General features: G+C 39.3%; 1 protein-coding gene across 9 annotated transcripts in view; it reads right to left on the reverse strand.

Moving 5' to 3' along the window:
• The window catches only part of Enox1 (ecto-NOX disulfide-thiol exchanger 1), a 674,222-nt gene that overhangs the window by 239,660 nt on the left and 415,622 nt on the right, over positions 1 to 18,940 (reverse strand). The window contains exon 1 of one of the 9 annotated variants that reach the window (XM_045145344.1): positions 13,338 to 13,505. The exons of 6 other annotated variants lie outside the window; for them this stretch is intronic. In XM_045145344.1, coding sequence (XP_045001279.1) covers positions 13,338 to 13,395 — 58 coding nt within the window. In that variant the 5' untranslated portion in view covers positions 13,396 to 13,505. Of the gene's footprint in view, positions 1 to 13,082; positions 13,151 to 13,337; positions 13,506 to 18,940 lie in introns of those variants that run through there. 2 more of the 9 variants (XM_045145352.1, XM_045145353.1) reach the window with 2 other exon arrangements.

Genomic DNA, 18,940 nt, shown 5'->3' on the forward strand with positions numbered 1-18,940 from the left:
TTGCACTGCTACCTTAGTGTGGCTACACCAGCATTAGGCAGTAGGAATTTTTCACCTCTGTTAAATTCTTACTGAGCCCTGCTCATCCATAGGTCTCTTGTTGACTGTACACTGTTAAGGTGCCTAGGACAATATGTACATATTCTTGATTTAAGTATGTGAAAACATATAAAGTAATAAGCAAGAAAGGCTCAACATGGGGCCCAACTTAAAGCATCTGGCTGCTAGCACAGCCTATCTCAACTATTGCAGCAAACACATGCAAAGTGTTCACAGAGCCTGGTATTCTGGCCTGGCCAATTTGGGTGGATAAGGCCTCACAGCCTCCACAGAGAGGGAGCTAAGGACAGTAGCTTATTCTAGATTCTTCTGCTAATCTAAACAAAATAAGTAAAGCAACCTATCTGTTGCCACATAGTGGCCCATTGGGATCTGCTGAGAAGCTTCCACGGTGATAAGACGCAGCATGTGCTAAAGTCCGCAGGGTACCTGTACACTTATCTCCATACAGAAATGACACTAGGAAAGGAGCTGGTGTGGTGCTGCATGCCTTTGACCCCAACACTCGGGAGGCAGGGGCAGATCGCCAAGAGTTCAAGGCCACCCTGAGACTACACAGTGAATTCCAGGTCAGCCTGGGCTAGATAGAGTGAGGCCCTACCTTGAAAAGAAAACAAACAAACAAACAACAACAAATAAATGGGAAAATGGCAGCATATTTATCCAGTGTTTCTGCTTAGTTTCATAGTTTATTTCTTTTTACTTCATTTTATTTCTTTCGTTCTTCAGAGAACACCTTTCTAGCCATGAGTGTTTTAAAATTCTGATCATAATTGGTAGTGAGAAAGAGCTGGGGAAATAATGGAGCCTCCAGTACTTATGTGACACATTCACAAACCCTATGAATTTTTAATGAGGGAACAATGTCCACAATTAGATTTGAAATGAGGTTTTCTTTGTGGGAGCTCTTACTATAAGTGGAGTGTGGGTGGAATTTGCTTTACATTCCGTAAATGATACCAAATGCAAAAAAAAAAAAAAAAAAAAATTCAATAGAAAATAAAAGCAAGTTGTTGACTGTTCACTGCTCCTTTTTCTGCCTCTATATTTACAAGTGTGGTGTTTTTTTTAAACAGTATTCCATTTTTATTTAAATGCCACATATATGCCATAGCAGTCAGTAGTACAGAAAGTCATTTTCAGTCATGACCTAAAGCTGTCCTTTTGCACTGTGAGGAGAAGTTTTTATTTGTTTGATTTGTTTTAAACTGTAAAAATAACTTCTGAATGTAGACCTTTGGGGAGGAAGATATTAAACTTCCCCATTTGTAAACCAAGACATCTCAAATGACCATAAAAGAATTTAACAGTGGAGAACAGAATAAAAGAGCAGGGCAAAGGCTGGTTATTGATTTGCATTGTGAGGCTCAAGCTCAGCACTTGTCTTCAGAGCTTCACGGCTTCAGTCCCACAGAAACGCACACAAGCAGCTTCCTACCAGGGAAATGTGCTCTCCAAGGCCCTTGAGAGCCCAGCTTCCCGGTAAGCTCACTTCCTATGGATTTCTCCTCATTGCAGCCTGCCAAGTATTCCTCCGGGGGCCAGCACAACTGCTCCCCTCACCTTAGCCCTGCTCTGCTGAGCTGACATCCCTGCCAAAGGACCTTCACTGACTTCCACTTGTAACAGCAACATCAGTTACCTTCCATCTTTCTCCAAGTCACATCCTTCTCAATACATGCCTCAGGAAGGACCTGGGGTTATATCATAGAGCTTTCTTTGATTAATTGGTCGTTTTTGAGGACAGGTTTATATTTATCATTTAAAAACATTTTGTCTGCTACATTGCCATAAGTCAAAACAGAGTGTAGTATATAGAGACAAACCCTCCCACCCTCCACACACTTAAATTCACTGAATAGTTATGATACATGTACGCACATGATTAATCATCATATGCAAACACACTATAAGTTACATCTCTCTATTTCCTGATGGTCTGACATCTATGGCATTGTAAACTCTGGAGAGAGTACCTGTTCCAAGGCTATCCAGTTCCTACAGATAGCACATAACTGTGCACAGTCCATTCTTATGTACAACCAACAACTCAGAGCCTGTCACACCCCACATGACTTCTTGTGCTAGGGCTTTCACAGGCTAAGTCAGTGTTCTTCTGCCCTTATCACCACAGTGTGAGGTACCAGGCAAGTATAGATACTCCTTTGCCCTAAAGTCTGCTTAAATTATTCAAATTAGCCAATCCTTAGCTCACCCTTCTTTCTCAGGAAAAGCATAATACATTCTAGTCCAATATTCATTTCATTTCTCTCTTGAGACAGGTCCAATACTCTTCCCCAGTCTAACCCACCACTCCCTGGCATGGCAAGATGTGGTGTTCCCTCACTCCCCTGGTAACTATGAGTAACAAATCATCTTTTTCATCAGTCTCTGGATCCGTTGGCCTTACTACACCTAAATAATCATAGAAAAATAATAAAAATGACATTTGAAAATGCAAAACCAACAAATTTGTTGAATGACTCACTTAGTTGAGTATATTTTCAAGGGAAATGAAATATAATCATCGCTAGGAATTAGTTTCTCAGGACTCAAAAGAAACAAGATAACTTTGACATTTCAAGATTTATGATTTATATGTAATTTAGCCTCCATCTCAAGACTGAGATTAATTTATGGACTGTTTTGTGGTTAATATTGTTGATTTATACTTTGATCCTTTGGCTTTTTGTTTAATTTATATACCATTAACTCAAGGAAGTAGTCTTGACCTCCCGAAAGAGATAATTAAACCTATACAAGAAATATACTAGGGACTTTGGAGAAGGCTGTATCCCCATAGATTTGTCAATTCATAGTAAATGTGCCACTCTAGTTGAGCACGTTGATAACAGGGAGGCTATGCATGCCTGGGAGTAGGAAGCATATGTAAAATTTCCATACCTTCTGCTCAGTGTTACTATTACCTAAAACTGCTCCAGAAAGAAAACAAATAAATACATCCATATGTCTGTTTATTAATTTTCTCTAAATAAGGAAATGATAAATCTTATTCCTACTATCCTTAAGTTATAGCAATTTCTAAAACTAATGAGGATATATTTCCTTGCATTAAAGAATTGGATCAGTTTTTCAATACAGTATAATACAGTTGTTCTTTTTTCACTTCAAAAACCATAGGTCATGTTCCATGGCCCACTGGCCAGATGTCTCATTGTTCTCAGTTTGAAACACACCTCCAGCATGGTTAAACCAAGCCTGATAGGGGCACAGCAGTTACAGAAACTGATCCTGGGAAAATGACCTTTAATATATGCTCATAAATAAGCTCAGAGGAATGTGCTGGGTGGTTACCCATAATGTTCAACTGGTAAGGACAAAGGCCTGAGGCTAGAGTTTTAGCAGAGTACAAATCTGCTAGAAAGATATTGGGATGTTCACAGGAATGGCCAAGAGAGCTGCTAGAATGAACAGGAGGGAGTTTCAAGCCATCTGTTGCTAACCTTGGCAGTAGTGTTTCAGGTCTTGATAGCCCAAGCAGCTGTCATTAGGCAGTCAGATTTGTGCCTGTTATCTTAGATTCAAAGCCATTGCCAACATAGTCAATCAAGTGACAACCACCTATTCTGTAATAGAAACACTGGGCCTTTAATGCTTAAGGCATTAATAACAATGCAAGAATAATTTATCAGTAGACTTCAGAGAAATTTCAAAAATACTTATTTGGTTAGAATACATGTTTTTCAGAAATAAATGTGAAGGTTGGAATTTGCATCAAAGGAGAAGGAGCTCTCCCTCGGGTTCTTTGGCTTTCCTTTATGACTGGTGATGCATATTACCTCCCACACACCACTGCCCACAGCTGCTCCCTGTGTGCCCCTCTTCTCTTCTGCATGCCGCCCTCCTTTCTGACTCATAGCAAGCCTCACTTCCTCTATGGCCCCTCCAACTCTATAGTTCTCCAAGGGTGGCAAGAAGGAAGACTTACTATGGGATACAAAACCATTATTTTATTTTTTAATTTGCCTTAAGCTATGTGAAGTCAATGTTTCTGTGGAGTTTTAAAGCTGTTCAAAGATTGGCACTTTTCTCTACCATGTATTAAAAAATATAGTAATTTAAAAATAGAATTTCACTAATATTATTCTATGGGATGTGACAAAAATGGGTAGGTACTTCTTTGAGTCATGTATTAATACAATACATAAGTAAATACATGTTTTGGAATATATGCATTTTGTGTAGTGGTTAAGAAACGAAATTCTGCATATACATTAGCCATTACTTTTACTCACAAGATGGTGAGTGTCCCTAAGGTAGAGGAGATCAGTACAGACAAACAGTATTAAAGGAAAAATTTTTTGTAGAAGTGTATCATTAGTGCAAAAGGAAGATATTTTCATTTGAGGTGTGAGGGGGACACCAGGAGCAGTAGAATATGACGGAATCTCAAAGATGAAAACATCCTCTGTAGGAAGAGAGGTAGCAGTGGGCAGGCATCTCAGGAAGGGAGTAGGGACACAAACGCGTGAAACTGGGAAAGTGCGTTGGAGCCTATTGAAAGGACAGAACTGCCTTTTTCCTATTTTACATTTCTGATATTCAGATGATGCTGGTATCTGTATGTATATAATGACAATGGTAGTTTTCGTCTTTAAAATGCTGCTTTGTGAAAAATGTCAAGGGATTTAACTTCACGCTTCATAAATACAATGTTTTCCTACATAAAGATGCTGGTTTATCAACTAGAAAACTAAAGTAAGCCTATTTATAAAAGATAGCCTGAAAGGATTAGGGGAGTCTTGGCAGTATAAACATGCACTTACCAACTCATGAAATGCTAAAACTAGGGTTTACTGCTCAAAGTGTAAAGGAGATTATTTTAGTAGAAAGAAAAAACAGCATGCTTTTACAGCACAGGAAGGAATCGTAGAATTCATTAAACCAAGGTACCAAAACAATATACAAAATATTACGGTATATTTTAAGAGAGCTTTAAGTGAAGTCACAAAGAACAGATTTATAGTGTTTTAATTAAATTAAGATGGCAATACTAGGAACATGTACACAACCTTTGGTGAAAGGGAAGAAGCTATATAATAGGCTTCATATTGACTAACTGCAAAAAAGTCAATAACAACATGAGGGTATTAACACTCCTAGAAGAAAGTTACTATGTAGCCTCGAGTTCATAATGGTGAGACAGAGACCAGTACTTCTTATCAGACACACAGCCCTGACAAATGAAAAACATTTTAAAAGTTTAGAGAAATACGGGCTGGGCAGATGGCCTAGCAATTAAAGTGCTTGCCTGTGAAGCCTAAGGACCCATGTTCTACTCTCTAGATACCATGTTAGCCAGACACACAAAGGTGAGGCAAGTGCAAGGTCACACCTACCCACTAGGTGGCACATGCACTGGAGCATGTAAATTAGAGTGCCTAAGTGACAAGTATGATGGCATAAGAAGGTAATATTCAAACTCCTATGCCCAGGTTTCTCTCAGGGGCCTCGGTGGGCAGAAACAGGATATGTGAGGCCTAGTAACTGTAAAAAGGATTCATTTAGTTCTGGAAGAAAACCTGTGCTTCTATAGAACAACTGGATGCTTATATATTAAACTGATGCAATCTACAAAACCTCTCTGCTCCCCAGGTGGCTTCTATCTGGCACAGGATGCTATTCAACCTCTGACACTGGAATCACCTAGCTAGGTTTTTACAATGCTTAGGTCTTCTTTCCACCACTAGGAGATTTGGCTTATATCAATGTCATGTAGCTCAAGGATTAGAAAAAATAATATAGCAACAACAACAGCTCTAGAGTTGGTTCTGATGTGTGTCAAAATTTGACAGCAGGACATGGTGGCACACATCTTTCATACCAGCACTTGGGAGGCAGAGGTAGGAGGATCACAGTGAGTTTGAGGCAACCCTGAGAATACTAGTAAATTCCAGGTCAGCCTGGCTAAAGTGACGCCCTACCTAAAAAGATAATTTAAAAAATTGACAGCCACTAGGACTATAATATTAGAGTCAATAAAGAACCTCAAACATTAATTAAAAGAAAGGAGAGAAAGATTTTTGACAGTTTATAAGGAAAAGATGTTTGTTCTAAACTCAATAGCATAATGTTGGGTAGAAAGGTTTGCAAGATGGACTTAGGCTAGCTTTAAGGGTCTTCTGAAACCCTGAGTGTGATGTGACTTTCCTAACTTCAAGCACTGAACTGACTATGGTATTACTGGTTCCATTCTTTCTTTGTACATTTCTTTTTTTTTTTAATTTTTATTTATTTATTTACTTGAGAGCGACAGACACAGAGAGAAAGACAGATAGAGGGAGAGAGAGAGAATGGGCGCGTCAGGGCTTCCAGCCTCTACAAACGAACTCCAGACGCGTGCACCCCCTTGTGCATCTGGCTAATGTGGGACCTGGGGAACCGAGCCTCGAACCGGGTCCTTAGGCTTCACAGGCAAGCGCTTAACTGCTAAGCCATCTCTCCAGCCCCCTCTTTGTACATTTCTGATGATTGTTATCTCACAGCAAGTTTTGCTTTACAAGATTAGTTTTACACTTGAACTTGTAGTTTTTCTCCATTTCCATGTTCCTCAGTGTTCATTTCTCCTCTTCAAATGAAGTTCCATCAGACAAGCATTCTGTTTTAGTTTTTATTGTTGTTGTTTTTAATCATTGTTCATTATTGTGTATACAACATCTACCTAGTGACACACAGGTATTCCATGAATAAAGCAGCCATATTTTTCCTGTGAAAGCATTTAGACCACATTGCATTAACTTAAAATATACTTACAGATCTATCAATGAGTATATTATAGATATAGCTAATGGGCTCAAAAATAATCAAAACAGGGATAGAGAAGAGGCTCAGTAATTAAGGGCACTTGCCTGCAAACCTGACATTGTGACTTCAATTTCCCATCATACAACACACATAAAGATGGACACAAAGTGGTGCAAGCATTTTGTAATTTTAACATGTCAATGACAATAGAAGGCAATGCCAGGAGATCTTAGAAGCTCACTGGTCATCTAGACTAGCACACATGCAACAGGAACAAAATAAGGCAGCTTACAAAGCATTCTGGCTCAGGTTAAATTCCTCAGTTATCCACATAAAGCTGAACAGGCATTCATTTGTAGTGGCAAGAGATCCTGGCATGTGCGCACATATAAATAAAAATATATAATATATTAATACATATGTTCATAGTTAATTATAGGAAAATGGAAATACTTAAATAAAACTGCATAAAACTCGAGGTCCACATACAATAGCTTTGGATAATCAGTGTCTCTGGACAGTGTCTCTCTGAGATCAATGCCTGGCTCTTTATTCCAAATCCTGTGTCTGCATAGACATTCCCACTAGGCTTCAGTTCTTCCAAGTCAAGAGTATAGTGCACTGGTTCCTACCAATAATACCTGTGTTAAAGCCATTAAATGCCTATGCAAGTGATTTTTTTATTAAACCAGAAACATGTAATATATACAGATTTTACAATAGTGACAGGAGTTATTAACATTAGTAAGTCAAAAATATGTTGTATAAATTAAAATCTTCTTACTAATAAGTCCAGTGTTTTTAATATATTATGGAAAAGCATAAAGTTTAAACCAGAAAAAATTATTATAATATAGGACCTTCTACAAAGGGCAAATGCTTCAGTAACTTCAGAAATTATTCTTTTTATATAAGTAAGCATGACATGGAAAAATACCTCAAGAAGCTACTTTAATACATTTTAATACATAATCTGTATCTAGATATTATATTGACATACTTTTAAAGTATATCTGCTTTAGATAAAGAAAGTACATCTGAGAAAAAATATTCTATGCTACTCATGTGGGGAGCAAATAAATGACCAACATGTTCATGTCCATGGAAATAAACATCTAGTTTTGTATTATACTTTCATTATTAATGATAGGAACATAGAAGGCATCAGGGAACTTCAGAAGACTTTAAATTATACTTTTACTACATGATGCACTTTCTGTAAGCTCAGAGCCCTTATACTAAAAAGAGCTTCTGCTGACATAACTTGTTGAAGCCCATCAGTACGGATAGAACCATAGTGCACATCATCCACTAGGCCCTGTGAAGATGACACATGATCACGCAAGCACATCCACTGCCCTGTCATATACAAGTGTGCTGGGGTCAGACATGCGTAAGTAATTGTATTATTCTGGAGATAAATACTATCTTCTAGTGGCCTGATAGCACAGGATAAAGAGTAAGGATGCTAGAAAGTAATGTGGGCATAGAAAGAAAGGGTCAAAGTTCAACAGAGGTGGCAACTGGGCTGAGTCTTAAAGGATGAGTGGGATTAGACTAGAAAGGAGAAAGTCCTTCCAGGTATGGGAAACAAATCAATTAACCATCTGAATTAAGTATATATAACAAGATGAGCTAGAAGAGTGGCGGAGGAAAGCGCAAAGAGACATGTAAAACACAGGAGGAAAGTATAGGGAGGAGGGGATTAGGGAGAATGGGGAGAGCAGCAAGGGAGGGGTGGGAATTAACAAAAGCAAATTATATTTGGAAAAGCAAAAATAAATAAAAAATAAATAAAACACACTTCTAAAGGTTTGCAATGTTTAACTTGGGATGAAAGTGTTAATTCCAGGGGCTGGAGAGAGAGCTTTTAGTGGTTAAGGCACAAGCCTGCAAAGCCAAAGGCCCTATGTAAACTAGATGCACAAAGAGGTTCATGTGTCTAGAGTTTGTCTGCAGCAGCTGAAGGCCCAGGCACACCCATTCTCTTTCACTCTCCCCAGACTCTTCTTCTCTCTCTCTCAAATAAATATATGTAAATATAAATAAATTTTTTAAAATGTTAATTCCAGATGATTCTTTCTGACTATTTGTTCTGCTCTCAATACTTGTATATGTTTTAGGATACATGTAGTGATCAAGCAAGGACATGGTGTCTCTGTGGACACAGAGAGGGAGAACTCTGAAAAGGCTGAAATCCAGAGGAGCAACAGCCCAGGGGGCTTGAGAGTGAAGAGTGTCACTACTGTGCCAAGAAGTGTGCAAGGCAACCCTATCTCCTTTTGGCCTGCTCAAAATACAAACTATATGCATCTTTTCAAGAGAAAGTGTAAGCTGAAAATAAACCACCCAGACCACAGAGGGCAATTAAATCCATAGTCTGCACCAGGGTTTTCTAGTAAAAGGAAGAAGGTCCCATCCTTTTTGTTCAATATGGTAAATGGTAGTGAATACTTCTACAGACCTCATGTCAGCATTGTATTCTTCAGTGGGGCAGGGTCCCCTGGTGAACATGTGGTGAGAAAGGAGAGCTAGAAAGCCTTTCATTTTTTGGAGAGTTTTAGGAAAAGGTTAACAGACAGTGAGCCTCTATAACTCTAATAGTCCAGTAAGTGGCTAGTTATAGCTACAAAGACCAAGAAGTAGACAAGGATATGGCCTGCTTCACAGTGCCTAAAGCTAACCTCAGACTAGTTAAAATTAAGAGGAAATTAGCTAGAACTATTTATATTGCTTGGCAATAAAATGAAGTTAGTTTATTCAGATTAGTATTTAAGGATATATAAGTACAAAAGAGAGACATAAAAAGTGCCTGGATTTTGTTCATTGCTTACAGAGCTTTAAGCAATCTACACACATACAGAAAGCATTAGGAGGAATGGATTTAAGAGGATGGATGTGCCTTGGAGACTCGACTGTTTATTTCACATAAAGAAGGTGGCTCCTAGATTGAGGCTTTCTTGCTCCCCCTCCTCAGATGTATGAGTCTAAGGCAGGGCATAAGGACTTTCCAAAGCTCTTGGCTTCCAGGTTCTGGTTTGCTGTTGATTCACTGTGATTTTGGCCTGGTCACATTATTCCCAGGTCAGAGTAGAAAACACTAACTGGCCATTTCCTATGTGGTGTTCTTATTAATTCCAGAGAACAAAGCCATGCTGTGAGGAAATGCTTTCCTCCTTCTCAATATATTTCTTTCTTTTATTTTTATTTAGAGCTAGTCATAACAGCAATACTCATCTAGTGTTAAGCTAGGAAATAAGGTTCAGGGGAGCAGAGTGAGGAATGATGCCTTGCTGCTCAGAACTGTGGGGCTCAGAGGGGCAGATGGAATGAATGCAGCCAGTGGTCTTGGTTATTTCCCACTAAACAACCTAGAGAAGCAGAGGCCACATCTTCCAGCTAGTAGTGATGTACAGCACCAGCACAACAGGACTTATACCCTGACTCCATAGAGTGATATCCTTTCACATTTTTTCTGCAACCCCTCCCAAAAACAATGTAGACAACATTGAAATAGATTACCATCTTCCTCCTGAGTGTCTGTCTTCAGTCTTTTTATTTTTCATTCTCTTCATTAAGTGCCAGGGGAATTTAATTTAAAATTTTTTTAAAGATTTTTATTTATTTATTTGATTATTTGAGAGTGACAGAGAGAGAAAGAGGCAGATAGAGAGTGAGAGAGAGAATGGGCGTGCCAGGGCTTCCAGCCACTGCAAACGAACTCCAGACGCGTACGCCCCCTTGTGCATCTGGCTAACGTGGGACCTGGGGAACCGAGCCTCGAACTGGGGTCCATAGGCTTCACAGGCAAGTGCTTAACCACAATGCCATCTCTCTAGCCCAGAAATGATCTTTTTTTTGTTGTTTGTTTGTTTGTTTGTTTGTTTTTTGTTTTTGTTTTTTCAAGGTAGGGTCTCACTCTGGCTCAGGCTGACCTGGAATTCACTATGTAGTCTCAGGGTGGCCTCGAACTCTGGGAGATCCTCCTACCTCTGCCTCCCGAGTGCTGGGATTAAAGGCGTGCGTCACCACGCCCGGCTTAATTTAAAATTTTTATACTTCCATCACCTCATAAGTATCACCTCATTTTGAAGCTGGCCATCTCTCCCAGAACTCAGGTCAGTTGTGTGGAACATTTGTGGAGTGTCTACTGTGTGTCAGACTCTATCTTACTGATGTCTAGGCTGTGAGAACAAAATGAATCAAGCTAAGAAATTCTCCATCATGCTGCCATTCCTACTCAGAGTTACTTATGGCCTGACTTGTCAGGAGCTAGGAGTTTTCTATCTTTTATCTTGAACTGTTGGTGGGCATTCCCTTTCTTTTCAGAAGGTTCACAAATGCCTTGGCTGGTAGTTTTAATAATTCTCCTACTTACTCCCTCATTCCTATTTCCTCTAACTGTCTTTGTATCTGACTTTGATCTTTATCACTAGTCCTCCTCTGTCCTTTTCTTCAAATCAATCCTTGGAAATTCTATCACACTCAATAATCCCAACCCCATCCTACCCACTCTTTAGAGTGGGCTCGCCAGGTTAATCTGTCTCATATCACTAAGTCACATTAGTTCTCATACATCCCAAGCTTTCCTTCACTTTTATATCCCAAATCCCTGTATACTCTGTATAACCTTTATGTCCATCCCAAAGGTCTCTTGTCTACTAAAATGATGATCTCTTCTCAGAATTCTTGATCAGACTCAGGCAACTGTGATAAATCTCAAGTAACTATTTTATTTTAAATTGAAAGTTGAAAATGTTCATGGATATGACTGGAGAATCTAAGCTCCTTTATTTATACAGAAATACAGAAAAGTCCTAGTTCAAACCAAACTATGAGTTTACTTGGACTCCTAAATCTATATGTTGTGGTATATTTGGGGCATTAGAGTATGTCTATCCTAGGGGCATGAAACAAAATAGAAGACTCTTGGGACAGTCTATTTCTGGTTATACCTTGTCACCTGGTCCAGCTTCTCTTAACTCCCCTTATGCTGGGGTTGTACAGATTCTAGACTTTCGGGTTCACATCTAAATGGCAGCACCATTTGTACACAGGTATTCATGCACATATAACAATAGAAGTCTGGGTTTGGCAAGCATCCTCGGGCCTAACACATACTATTTGGTGCTTGGAACTGAGAGGCTCAGAGAGGTAGATGGCATGAATGCAGCCAGTGGTCTTGGTTATTTCCCAGTGGCCACCTTTGAGAACCAGGACACTCTTCAAAGAACATGCCTTTTAGCTGTTGGTGATATACACCTACAGGAGTAAGCTATAGCCCCTATAGTGAGGCCCGTAAGCAGCCCAGAGGGCTAAGAATTAAATGTTCTTTGTGAATGATATAGGACTACCTATTTGGAATAACTGAAACTGTCAGAAATGTAAGGGATATGAAAGTTTCTCAAAGATATATGATATTCAATGTACTATGTTAATATGTGTTTTATTGCTTTCATATAAAATATAAAGCATTATTCTGTGAAATAGTCATAGTAATCAATGATGTTAATTGAACTCAAAAACAATAACCAGATACACAAATGTTTAGCCAGCCATAGTTCCTGAAAGTCCCCCTCAGAGAGAAATTTCCTCAATGGAGGTTTCAGTTAAGATAGTAATACTTATTGAAAGGTAAGCCATAAATGTATAGGCACTCAGCACATTATTGAACAAGTGTAATTTATGCTGTAGTTGGTGTTTTGTGTTTTAGCCCTGCTTTGATTTTATCAGCATTTGTCAATTAATCAACATGAACCTTGTAGAACATGTTCTCTTATTAGTGGGAACAGGCATTTGCTTGCAGACTTTGAAGGAAAGGTCATTTAATAATTTGCTAATTGTGCAAAGACAGATTTAAATTAAAAAAACAAAAAGAACACAGAAAAGGCAAACATTAGTTACTACAGTACCTAAACAGGACTCTAGTTATGCTCAGCCTTGCCAGCTTAAATGTGGCCAGTAGCTTCTTCTCTTCTTTTTTTTATCAGGTTAAACAGCAGAGAAATATTAAAACATAAATTAACCAAACTTCAGGATTACAAAATGTATTTTAAGAGCCTCTGGTATCCTTACTGGCTCAAACTTGTAAGTCTTAAGACTATGGTTATAAACAAGTGATTGAAATTTCAGAAAAGTGAGGAGAAAAAAAGGAAAAGCAAAAGAAACAAGTGAAGCTGTACAAACGAGCTATGCAGTGGCAATAGTGTGTGTGTGTGTGTGTGTGTGTGTGTGTGTGTGTGTGTGTGTGTACATACATGCATTTGCCCGAATTTGTTCTGCATTCCTTTCAATGAGAGGTCAGTTCCGTATGTCCGACTGCTGGTTTGCTTTCAATTCAGTGAGTAAGCAACAGCCCCGCCAAGTCCCCTCTTTGGGTAATCCATGCATCCATATACTTGCCAACTCTCCTGGACAACCAAGAAAGCACTTTAAGTCAGAGCCACATCATCACCAGCAAGCATTCTGCAGCCATCTACAGGACATGACTGAGTTTCAAATGGGCAACATACCTTGGAGAGCAATTTCTACAATGGTGTCTGCAGGGCTGAATCGGGAAATCCGCACCATCTTAGAAGTATAAGTGGAACTTAAGACGAGATAGCATGCCTTAAGGCACTGGTGAAAGAAAGGATTTTGAGCAGAGTTTACAGAGACGACACTTGTTGAATGGAGATAGGTCTTGCTGGATCTAGTCTCCACAAACTGCCTTGCAGAGAGCTCCTTTATAAGAGTCAGGAGGCTTAGATTGCTCTCTGCCTGCTTAAACTGGCTCATCTATCCTTTTCATTCCATTCTGTTCTTAGTTCCAAATAAGTCACTGTTTCAGGCACATTTCCCTAAGCAGATGCAAACACTTTTTTCCAGTGCCAGACTCCCTTGGGCAAATGAGCTTTCTTGGAGAAGGGTCAAGGAGCAATCAAACAAAATACCTACATGGAGCAAGCCTGTGGTTTGAGGTGACAATTTTATTGATGCAGGCTATAAGTCATCTCCAGACACTGGCTGGACAGTAATATGGAGTATGATATGGCCAGGTATGAAGAGCAAAATCTGTAGCTTAAGTTTCTTATTCTATGGGGACATTTCTTATGGGAAATTCATGATAAATTTTATTTTCTAATATTTCCCACCCCTGCTAATCAAATTTTAAATTCTCTCAAGGTTTAGACAATAGGGTGGGTGGGGAGGGAAGGGAGGGCAAGGGAGGGGTTGGGAGACACAAATCTAGACCCAAACTGCAATGGTACCATAAAATTCTACATCCTAAAAGGCAGACCAAATGGTTGAACCTTCTTCATAAGGCCCCTAGAGGAAACACCTGAGTCACAAGACACTGGAGAGTGTATGATGAAGACTGACCTTAATCTTCTACATTCTCTCTCTCTCCTCTCTAACACTTTCATATTAGTTATCTTTTTCTTCCTTTCCTTAGTGGGCACTGACCTGTAACTCCAACTCCCAGTACCAGCAGGTGGCTATCATCCACAGTAAGCTTTTGATCAGAGAGACCTACAAGGTTTCCTAAAAGAAAGACAGATTTCTGTCAGAGTACTTGATGACCAAAGGTTAGTGGTAAGACCCTACTGCTAAAGACACCATATGTAGTTGACATGTAAAATGGAATGACATGGCTGGAAAGGAAGAGAGTCAGTCCCCAGACAGTCAGCACATCTAGTACCAGAAGGTGATACATGGGCCCCTGGGGGTAAATGACCAATATCTAGAAAGAAACTCATGGTCTAACCTACTTAGTAGCAAACAACCTGTTGTGATGCTCACACAAGTGGAATAGTGGTGCACAGCTATGGTGGGAAATCATCTGCTCTTGATTTGGCTAACTGATCCACTCAGTGAAACGTGACCCATAGCTGGAGCTAGAAAACAAGTCAGAACCATATCCAAACATGAGCCCACTCTCCATTATCAAGCCACCACCAACCATGAGCTACAAGAGGGCCTACACCTATTAATTTCTCTATTAAAAAAATAAAGGTTATCCCATTTATCTGGTGCTAACTTTATTCTCTGTTAGAGAATCCGCTTCTCTTTTTCAGATAGACATAGATCCTAAGGAGAGAACCACCCCATCATACCTCAAAAGGGCCCCAGCTGAAACTAAGAATAATTGGCAAAACAAACAAGGGTGCTGTTTTCTTGGTGAACTTGGTACCAGCACAAGGGTGAAGGAGATCGACACAGAGAACAATCAACTCCTACCAAATCAGATATCCAGAGACACAGAGGCTCCCAACACCTCATCACTGAAGCAGACCAAAAATGAACCCCATAGGGCTCAGGGAAATTTTGCAGAAGAGGGGGGCAGAAAGAATGTCAGAGCCACACATTGGGTCATGATACACAGAGACATTTCTCCTACCCATAACTGTAGGCTAACCCCACAATGCATAACCCATATATCTCAACAAGGAGGGGTCAGGGGGAGGGGGTAGGACATGGATAAGCCTAACAATGTTACCAACTTGACTGCATTCACTGAGTATAAAACTAACTAATAAAAAAAAAAATTAAGCCAGGCATGGTGGTGCCTGCCTTTAATCCCAGCACTCAGGAGGCAAGGGTAGGAGGATCACAGTGAGTTCAAGGCCACCCTGAGAATACAGAGTGAATTCCAGGTCAGCTTGAGCTAGAGTGAGGCCCTATCTCAAAAAAACAAAACAAAAAAAATTAATTAAAAATAAATAAATGAATTCTTAAAAATTAAACTAAAATAAGAGAATTAACATAGTATGTAGCACACATTATTTACATCTTTTAACTTTGGCTTATATTAACCTTAGCTTTGGTTAGCTCACTTCTTTATATCCAGATTTGCTTCTAAACAGAAGAGACAGGAGGGAAGTACAGAGTGGAAAGGAAGCTGCTTGGTAACACAACAGCAGTTCCGTGGCAGGACTGAAACACATACCATATATGAAACAGCAAGGGAAAATAAATGGGTGTGGATGGAGGCTTGCATTTGTTTCCTTGACATCTTGTAATATGGTAAATAAGTTTGCATGTTTCAATTCAAAAGGTACTATTATCTTGAAGGTCTTAATCATTTATAGCAGCAATTTCTGAAGTGTTCCAAGCTTGTGCTTAAGGAGTACAATTGGTATACAACATAGTCATAGTACATTAAGCAGGTTTGCAGCTTTGAACATGGTTATCCTTGATCATCTTTATTTCAAAGTTTGTTTAAGCTGATGAAATGGCTTAGCATTCTCCTGAGTACCTGTACCCTACTGGAATCAGTGCCTCTGCTGGCTAGCCCTCATACTACTCCAAATGAACCTAAATTGGCAACTATAAAGTATAAAATGGTAGCCGTCTTTTAAAATGTTAATAGAATTTCAGTTTTAGTCAACTATAGTAAAGCTAACAGTTCAGCGAATGACAGCCATGGAAAAAGTAGTATGTTACAGTTTCCAAGAGAAGGTGGCTCTTCAGGCCATACAGGGCCCCAGTGGGAGGAGCCAGGGCTGCTCATAAGGCAGAGGAGTGAAGGGAAACTGGGACAAGAGGCTTTAAGGTGGTCTTCCAAGGAAAGAGTGGGTGAGGCAGGTAGACAAATTTAGATTGGCTGGTTTAAATAAGTCCAGCAAGGCCTGCGGTACAGGTGTGGTGTCTCCTGGTCCAGGGTCTGGTCTTGCTGTGTTTATGGCAGGGATATGTCCCTGAATGTAAGAGGCTGACAAATACAGGCAGGAGGTATAGATTGGGATTATCTGGTTTGCAGTCCCAAGTAGAGCTCAAAGGAGAGCTGTTTACTGTCTTTAGCAATTAGCTAAAGATCTCTGTGGGCTCAGTTTTTCCCCAAGACCATAAGGTCCCAAGGTATAAAAATATCATAACATATAATTTTTTTTTAAAAAAACTGACCCATACAAGCCTGTCTGAAACTCTACAAGTAAAAAGTTTATCAGACGTATGATGCATATGCATCATTTGGGTTCTTTGCTCAGAAAGTCTGATGCACTAGGTCAGGTAAGGATCAAGACTGCATTTTTCAAAAAGTTCTTGTTTATATTGGAATCACATCTGGAATACTTAGTGATAAAATCACTACTAATTTTCTCTTGTGCCACCTTCTACATGAGATTCTGATGCCTGTTAAGTCCTGTCTTAAGCCAGCCACTGAGAGGCACCATGTACAAATGATCTAGACTTGGTTACCTTTAATAATAAATAACCTTAGCTTATAGAAAACTTTATCCCAATTTTATAGATAATTAAATGAAGACATAAGACAGTTAAATGACCCATCCTGGGTCACTAATCTAAAAGTTAGAAAAATACAAAATATATCTGGCTTAACACACATTTTTTTCCTACCACAAGATAAGTGCAGATGGCATTACTCCAATGGAGAAGAAAAAGACTCTGTTTGTGATGAATTCAAAACCAATTTAAATACATGGACTTGAATAGTAGCCCATTTACAACCTGACTTATGGAGAAAAACAGAGAAATTAAGAATTTTATTCATTATTTGAGCATCACAAATACAAGGTACTGATGTAATATTTGGTAAAGCTTATTACAGCCAATAATAGCACACATCCAAAGTTCTTCTCTGGTAAAATAGTGCTTTATTTTAAAAAGTGATACATGTACTTAGTATGATATATACAATTGAAAGTTATTCCTCCTCTGACATGTCCCTTTAGTTCCAGAGTACTACTGTTCACAGATAATTATCATTGGTTTATGTAGCGCTCCAGAAATATTCTGTACAAAGACAAAATGTGTTCAAGTACATTAATTCATCTAGTCATTCCAAGGAAATAAAGGAAAAGCAGTGAATAGAACAGATGTAATCCCTCCTGTACCTTATATTCTAGCAAACCACATATTATGTTTGAGAGGGATAGATGCTCATGGAGAGAAGGAAGGAGGAAAAGGGCTGCTTATAGTATTGATACATTGTGCAGGAAGGCTTCACTGAAAGGGGATAGTTGAGTAAAAGTAAGAAAGGAAATTCTACTCCCTGCTGATTTTTTCCTTTGGCATATGAGCTAAGGACCTCACTATGTCAGGAAACACAGATCTATCTCTTCTTTTCAAATGTTTTAGGGCATCCCCCTGGTTGCACATACCATGGTAATGCTGGGCATTTTGTTATTTCCATAATGGATGCTTGAGGTTGATGTTCTAGATGGTCATTTGAGTGGTTACAGAGAAATCTGGGAATTAATGTATAAAGCCTGATTAAACAGAAAGGAACCTGAATAAGGTATAAGAAGCATGATTCAAGTCCTAACTATCTTATCCCCAATATGGATGGCCTTGATAGAGACTGGAGTGTTCATAGATTTCCTTTTTGCTATTAGTGTATTTGGCTTTTCCTGCTCCATCTCAGCCTGCTACTGCCCACCAGAGCAACTGGACATGGTCAGGGCTTCTCTGCAGGAAGGCCCAGATAACATGATGTCTATAATATCTTCCTGAGCACTAGAACACCTTGAACTCCTACATGGATTTCCCACAAGAGCCTTCAAGATGACATATTTTTGACATTCTCCATAAAGGAAGCATATGCAGAAATTTCAGGGAACAGTTTACCCTTAGGCTCTGAGTATACTCTCCTTTCTTAGAGGGAACACATGCATACTTCTCTAAAACTAAAAGAAAAGAATATTTAGTTTCTGGTAATATTTATTTACACACATGCAGATGTTTAGCACTGGACCATATGACTGAACAGATTTCACATTTAATGAATGATTAATTTACTGATTTAATTAATATCTGAGGCAGTACTTGGAGTATATCAGCTCCCTGTCATGCACAACAGGAGGAACAAGTACCATTACAAAAGGGTACTTGTCCTTGTCACCATCTAGGCCATTCACAACAAGAAGACGGGGGAAAAAGGCCACCATGAGTTAAGGCAGTATGTGGCAGATGGTGCTAGTGGTAAGGCTATACGAATTAAAAGAAGGAGGGGCTGCTGTCCCTTGGAAGACCTCACAGATCCCTCTCATGGGCATCAGACCTGAGATGTGAAGAAGAATGCTGTCACTTGGAGTACCACAGAGATCCCTTTCATGGGCATCAGAGCTGAGATGTAAGCCAGAAGTATAAGGGGACTTTGTGAAGGTAAAACTGT

The sequence above is a fragment of the Jaculus jaculus genome, chromosome 3 (assembly GCF_020740685.1).
Source record: "Jaculus jaculus isolate mJacJac1 chromosome 3, mJacJac1.mat.Y.cur, whole genome shotgun sequence".
Classification (NCBI taxonomy): domain Eukaryota; kingdom Metazoa; phylum Chordata; class Mammalia; order Rodentia; family Dipodidae; genus Jaculus; species Jaculus jaculus.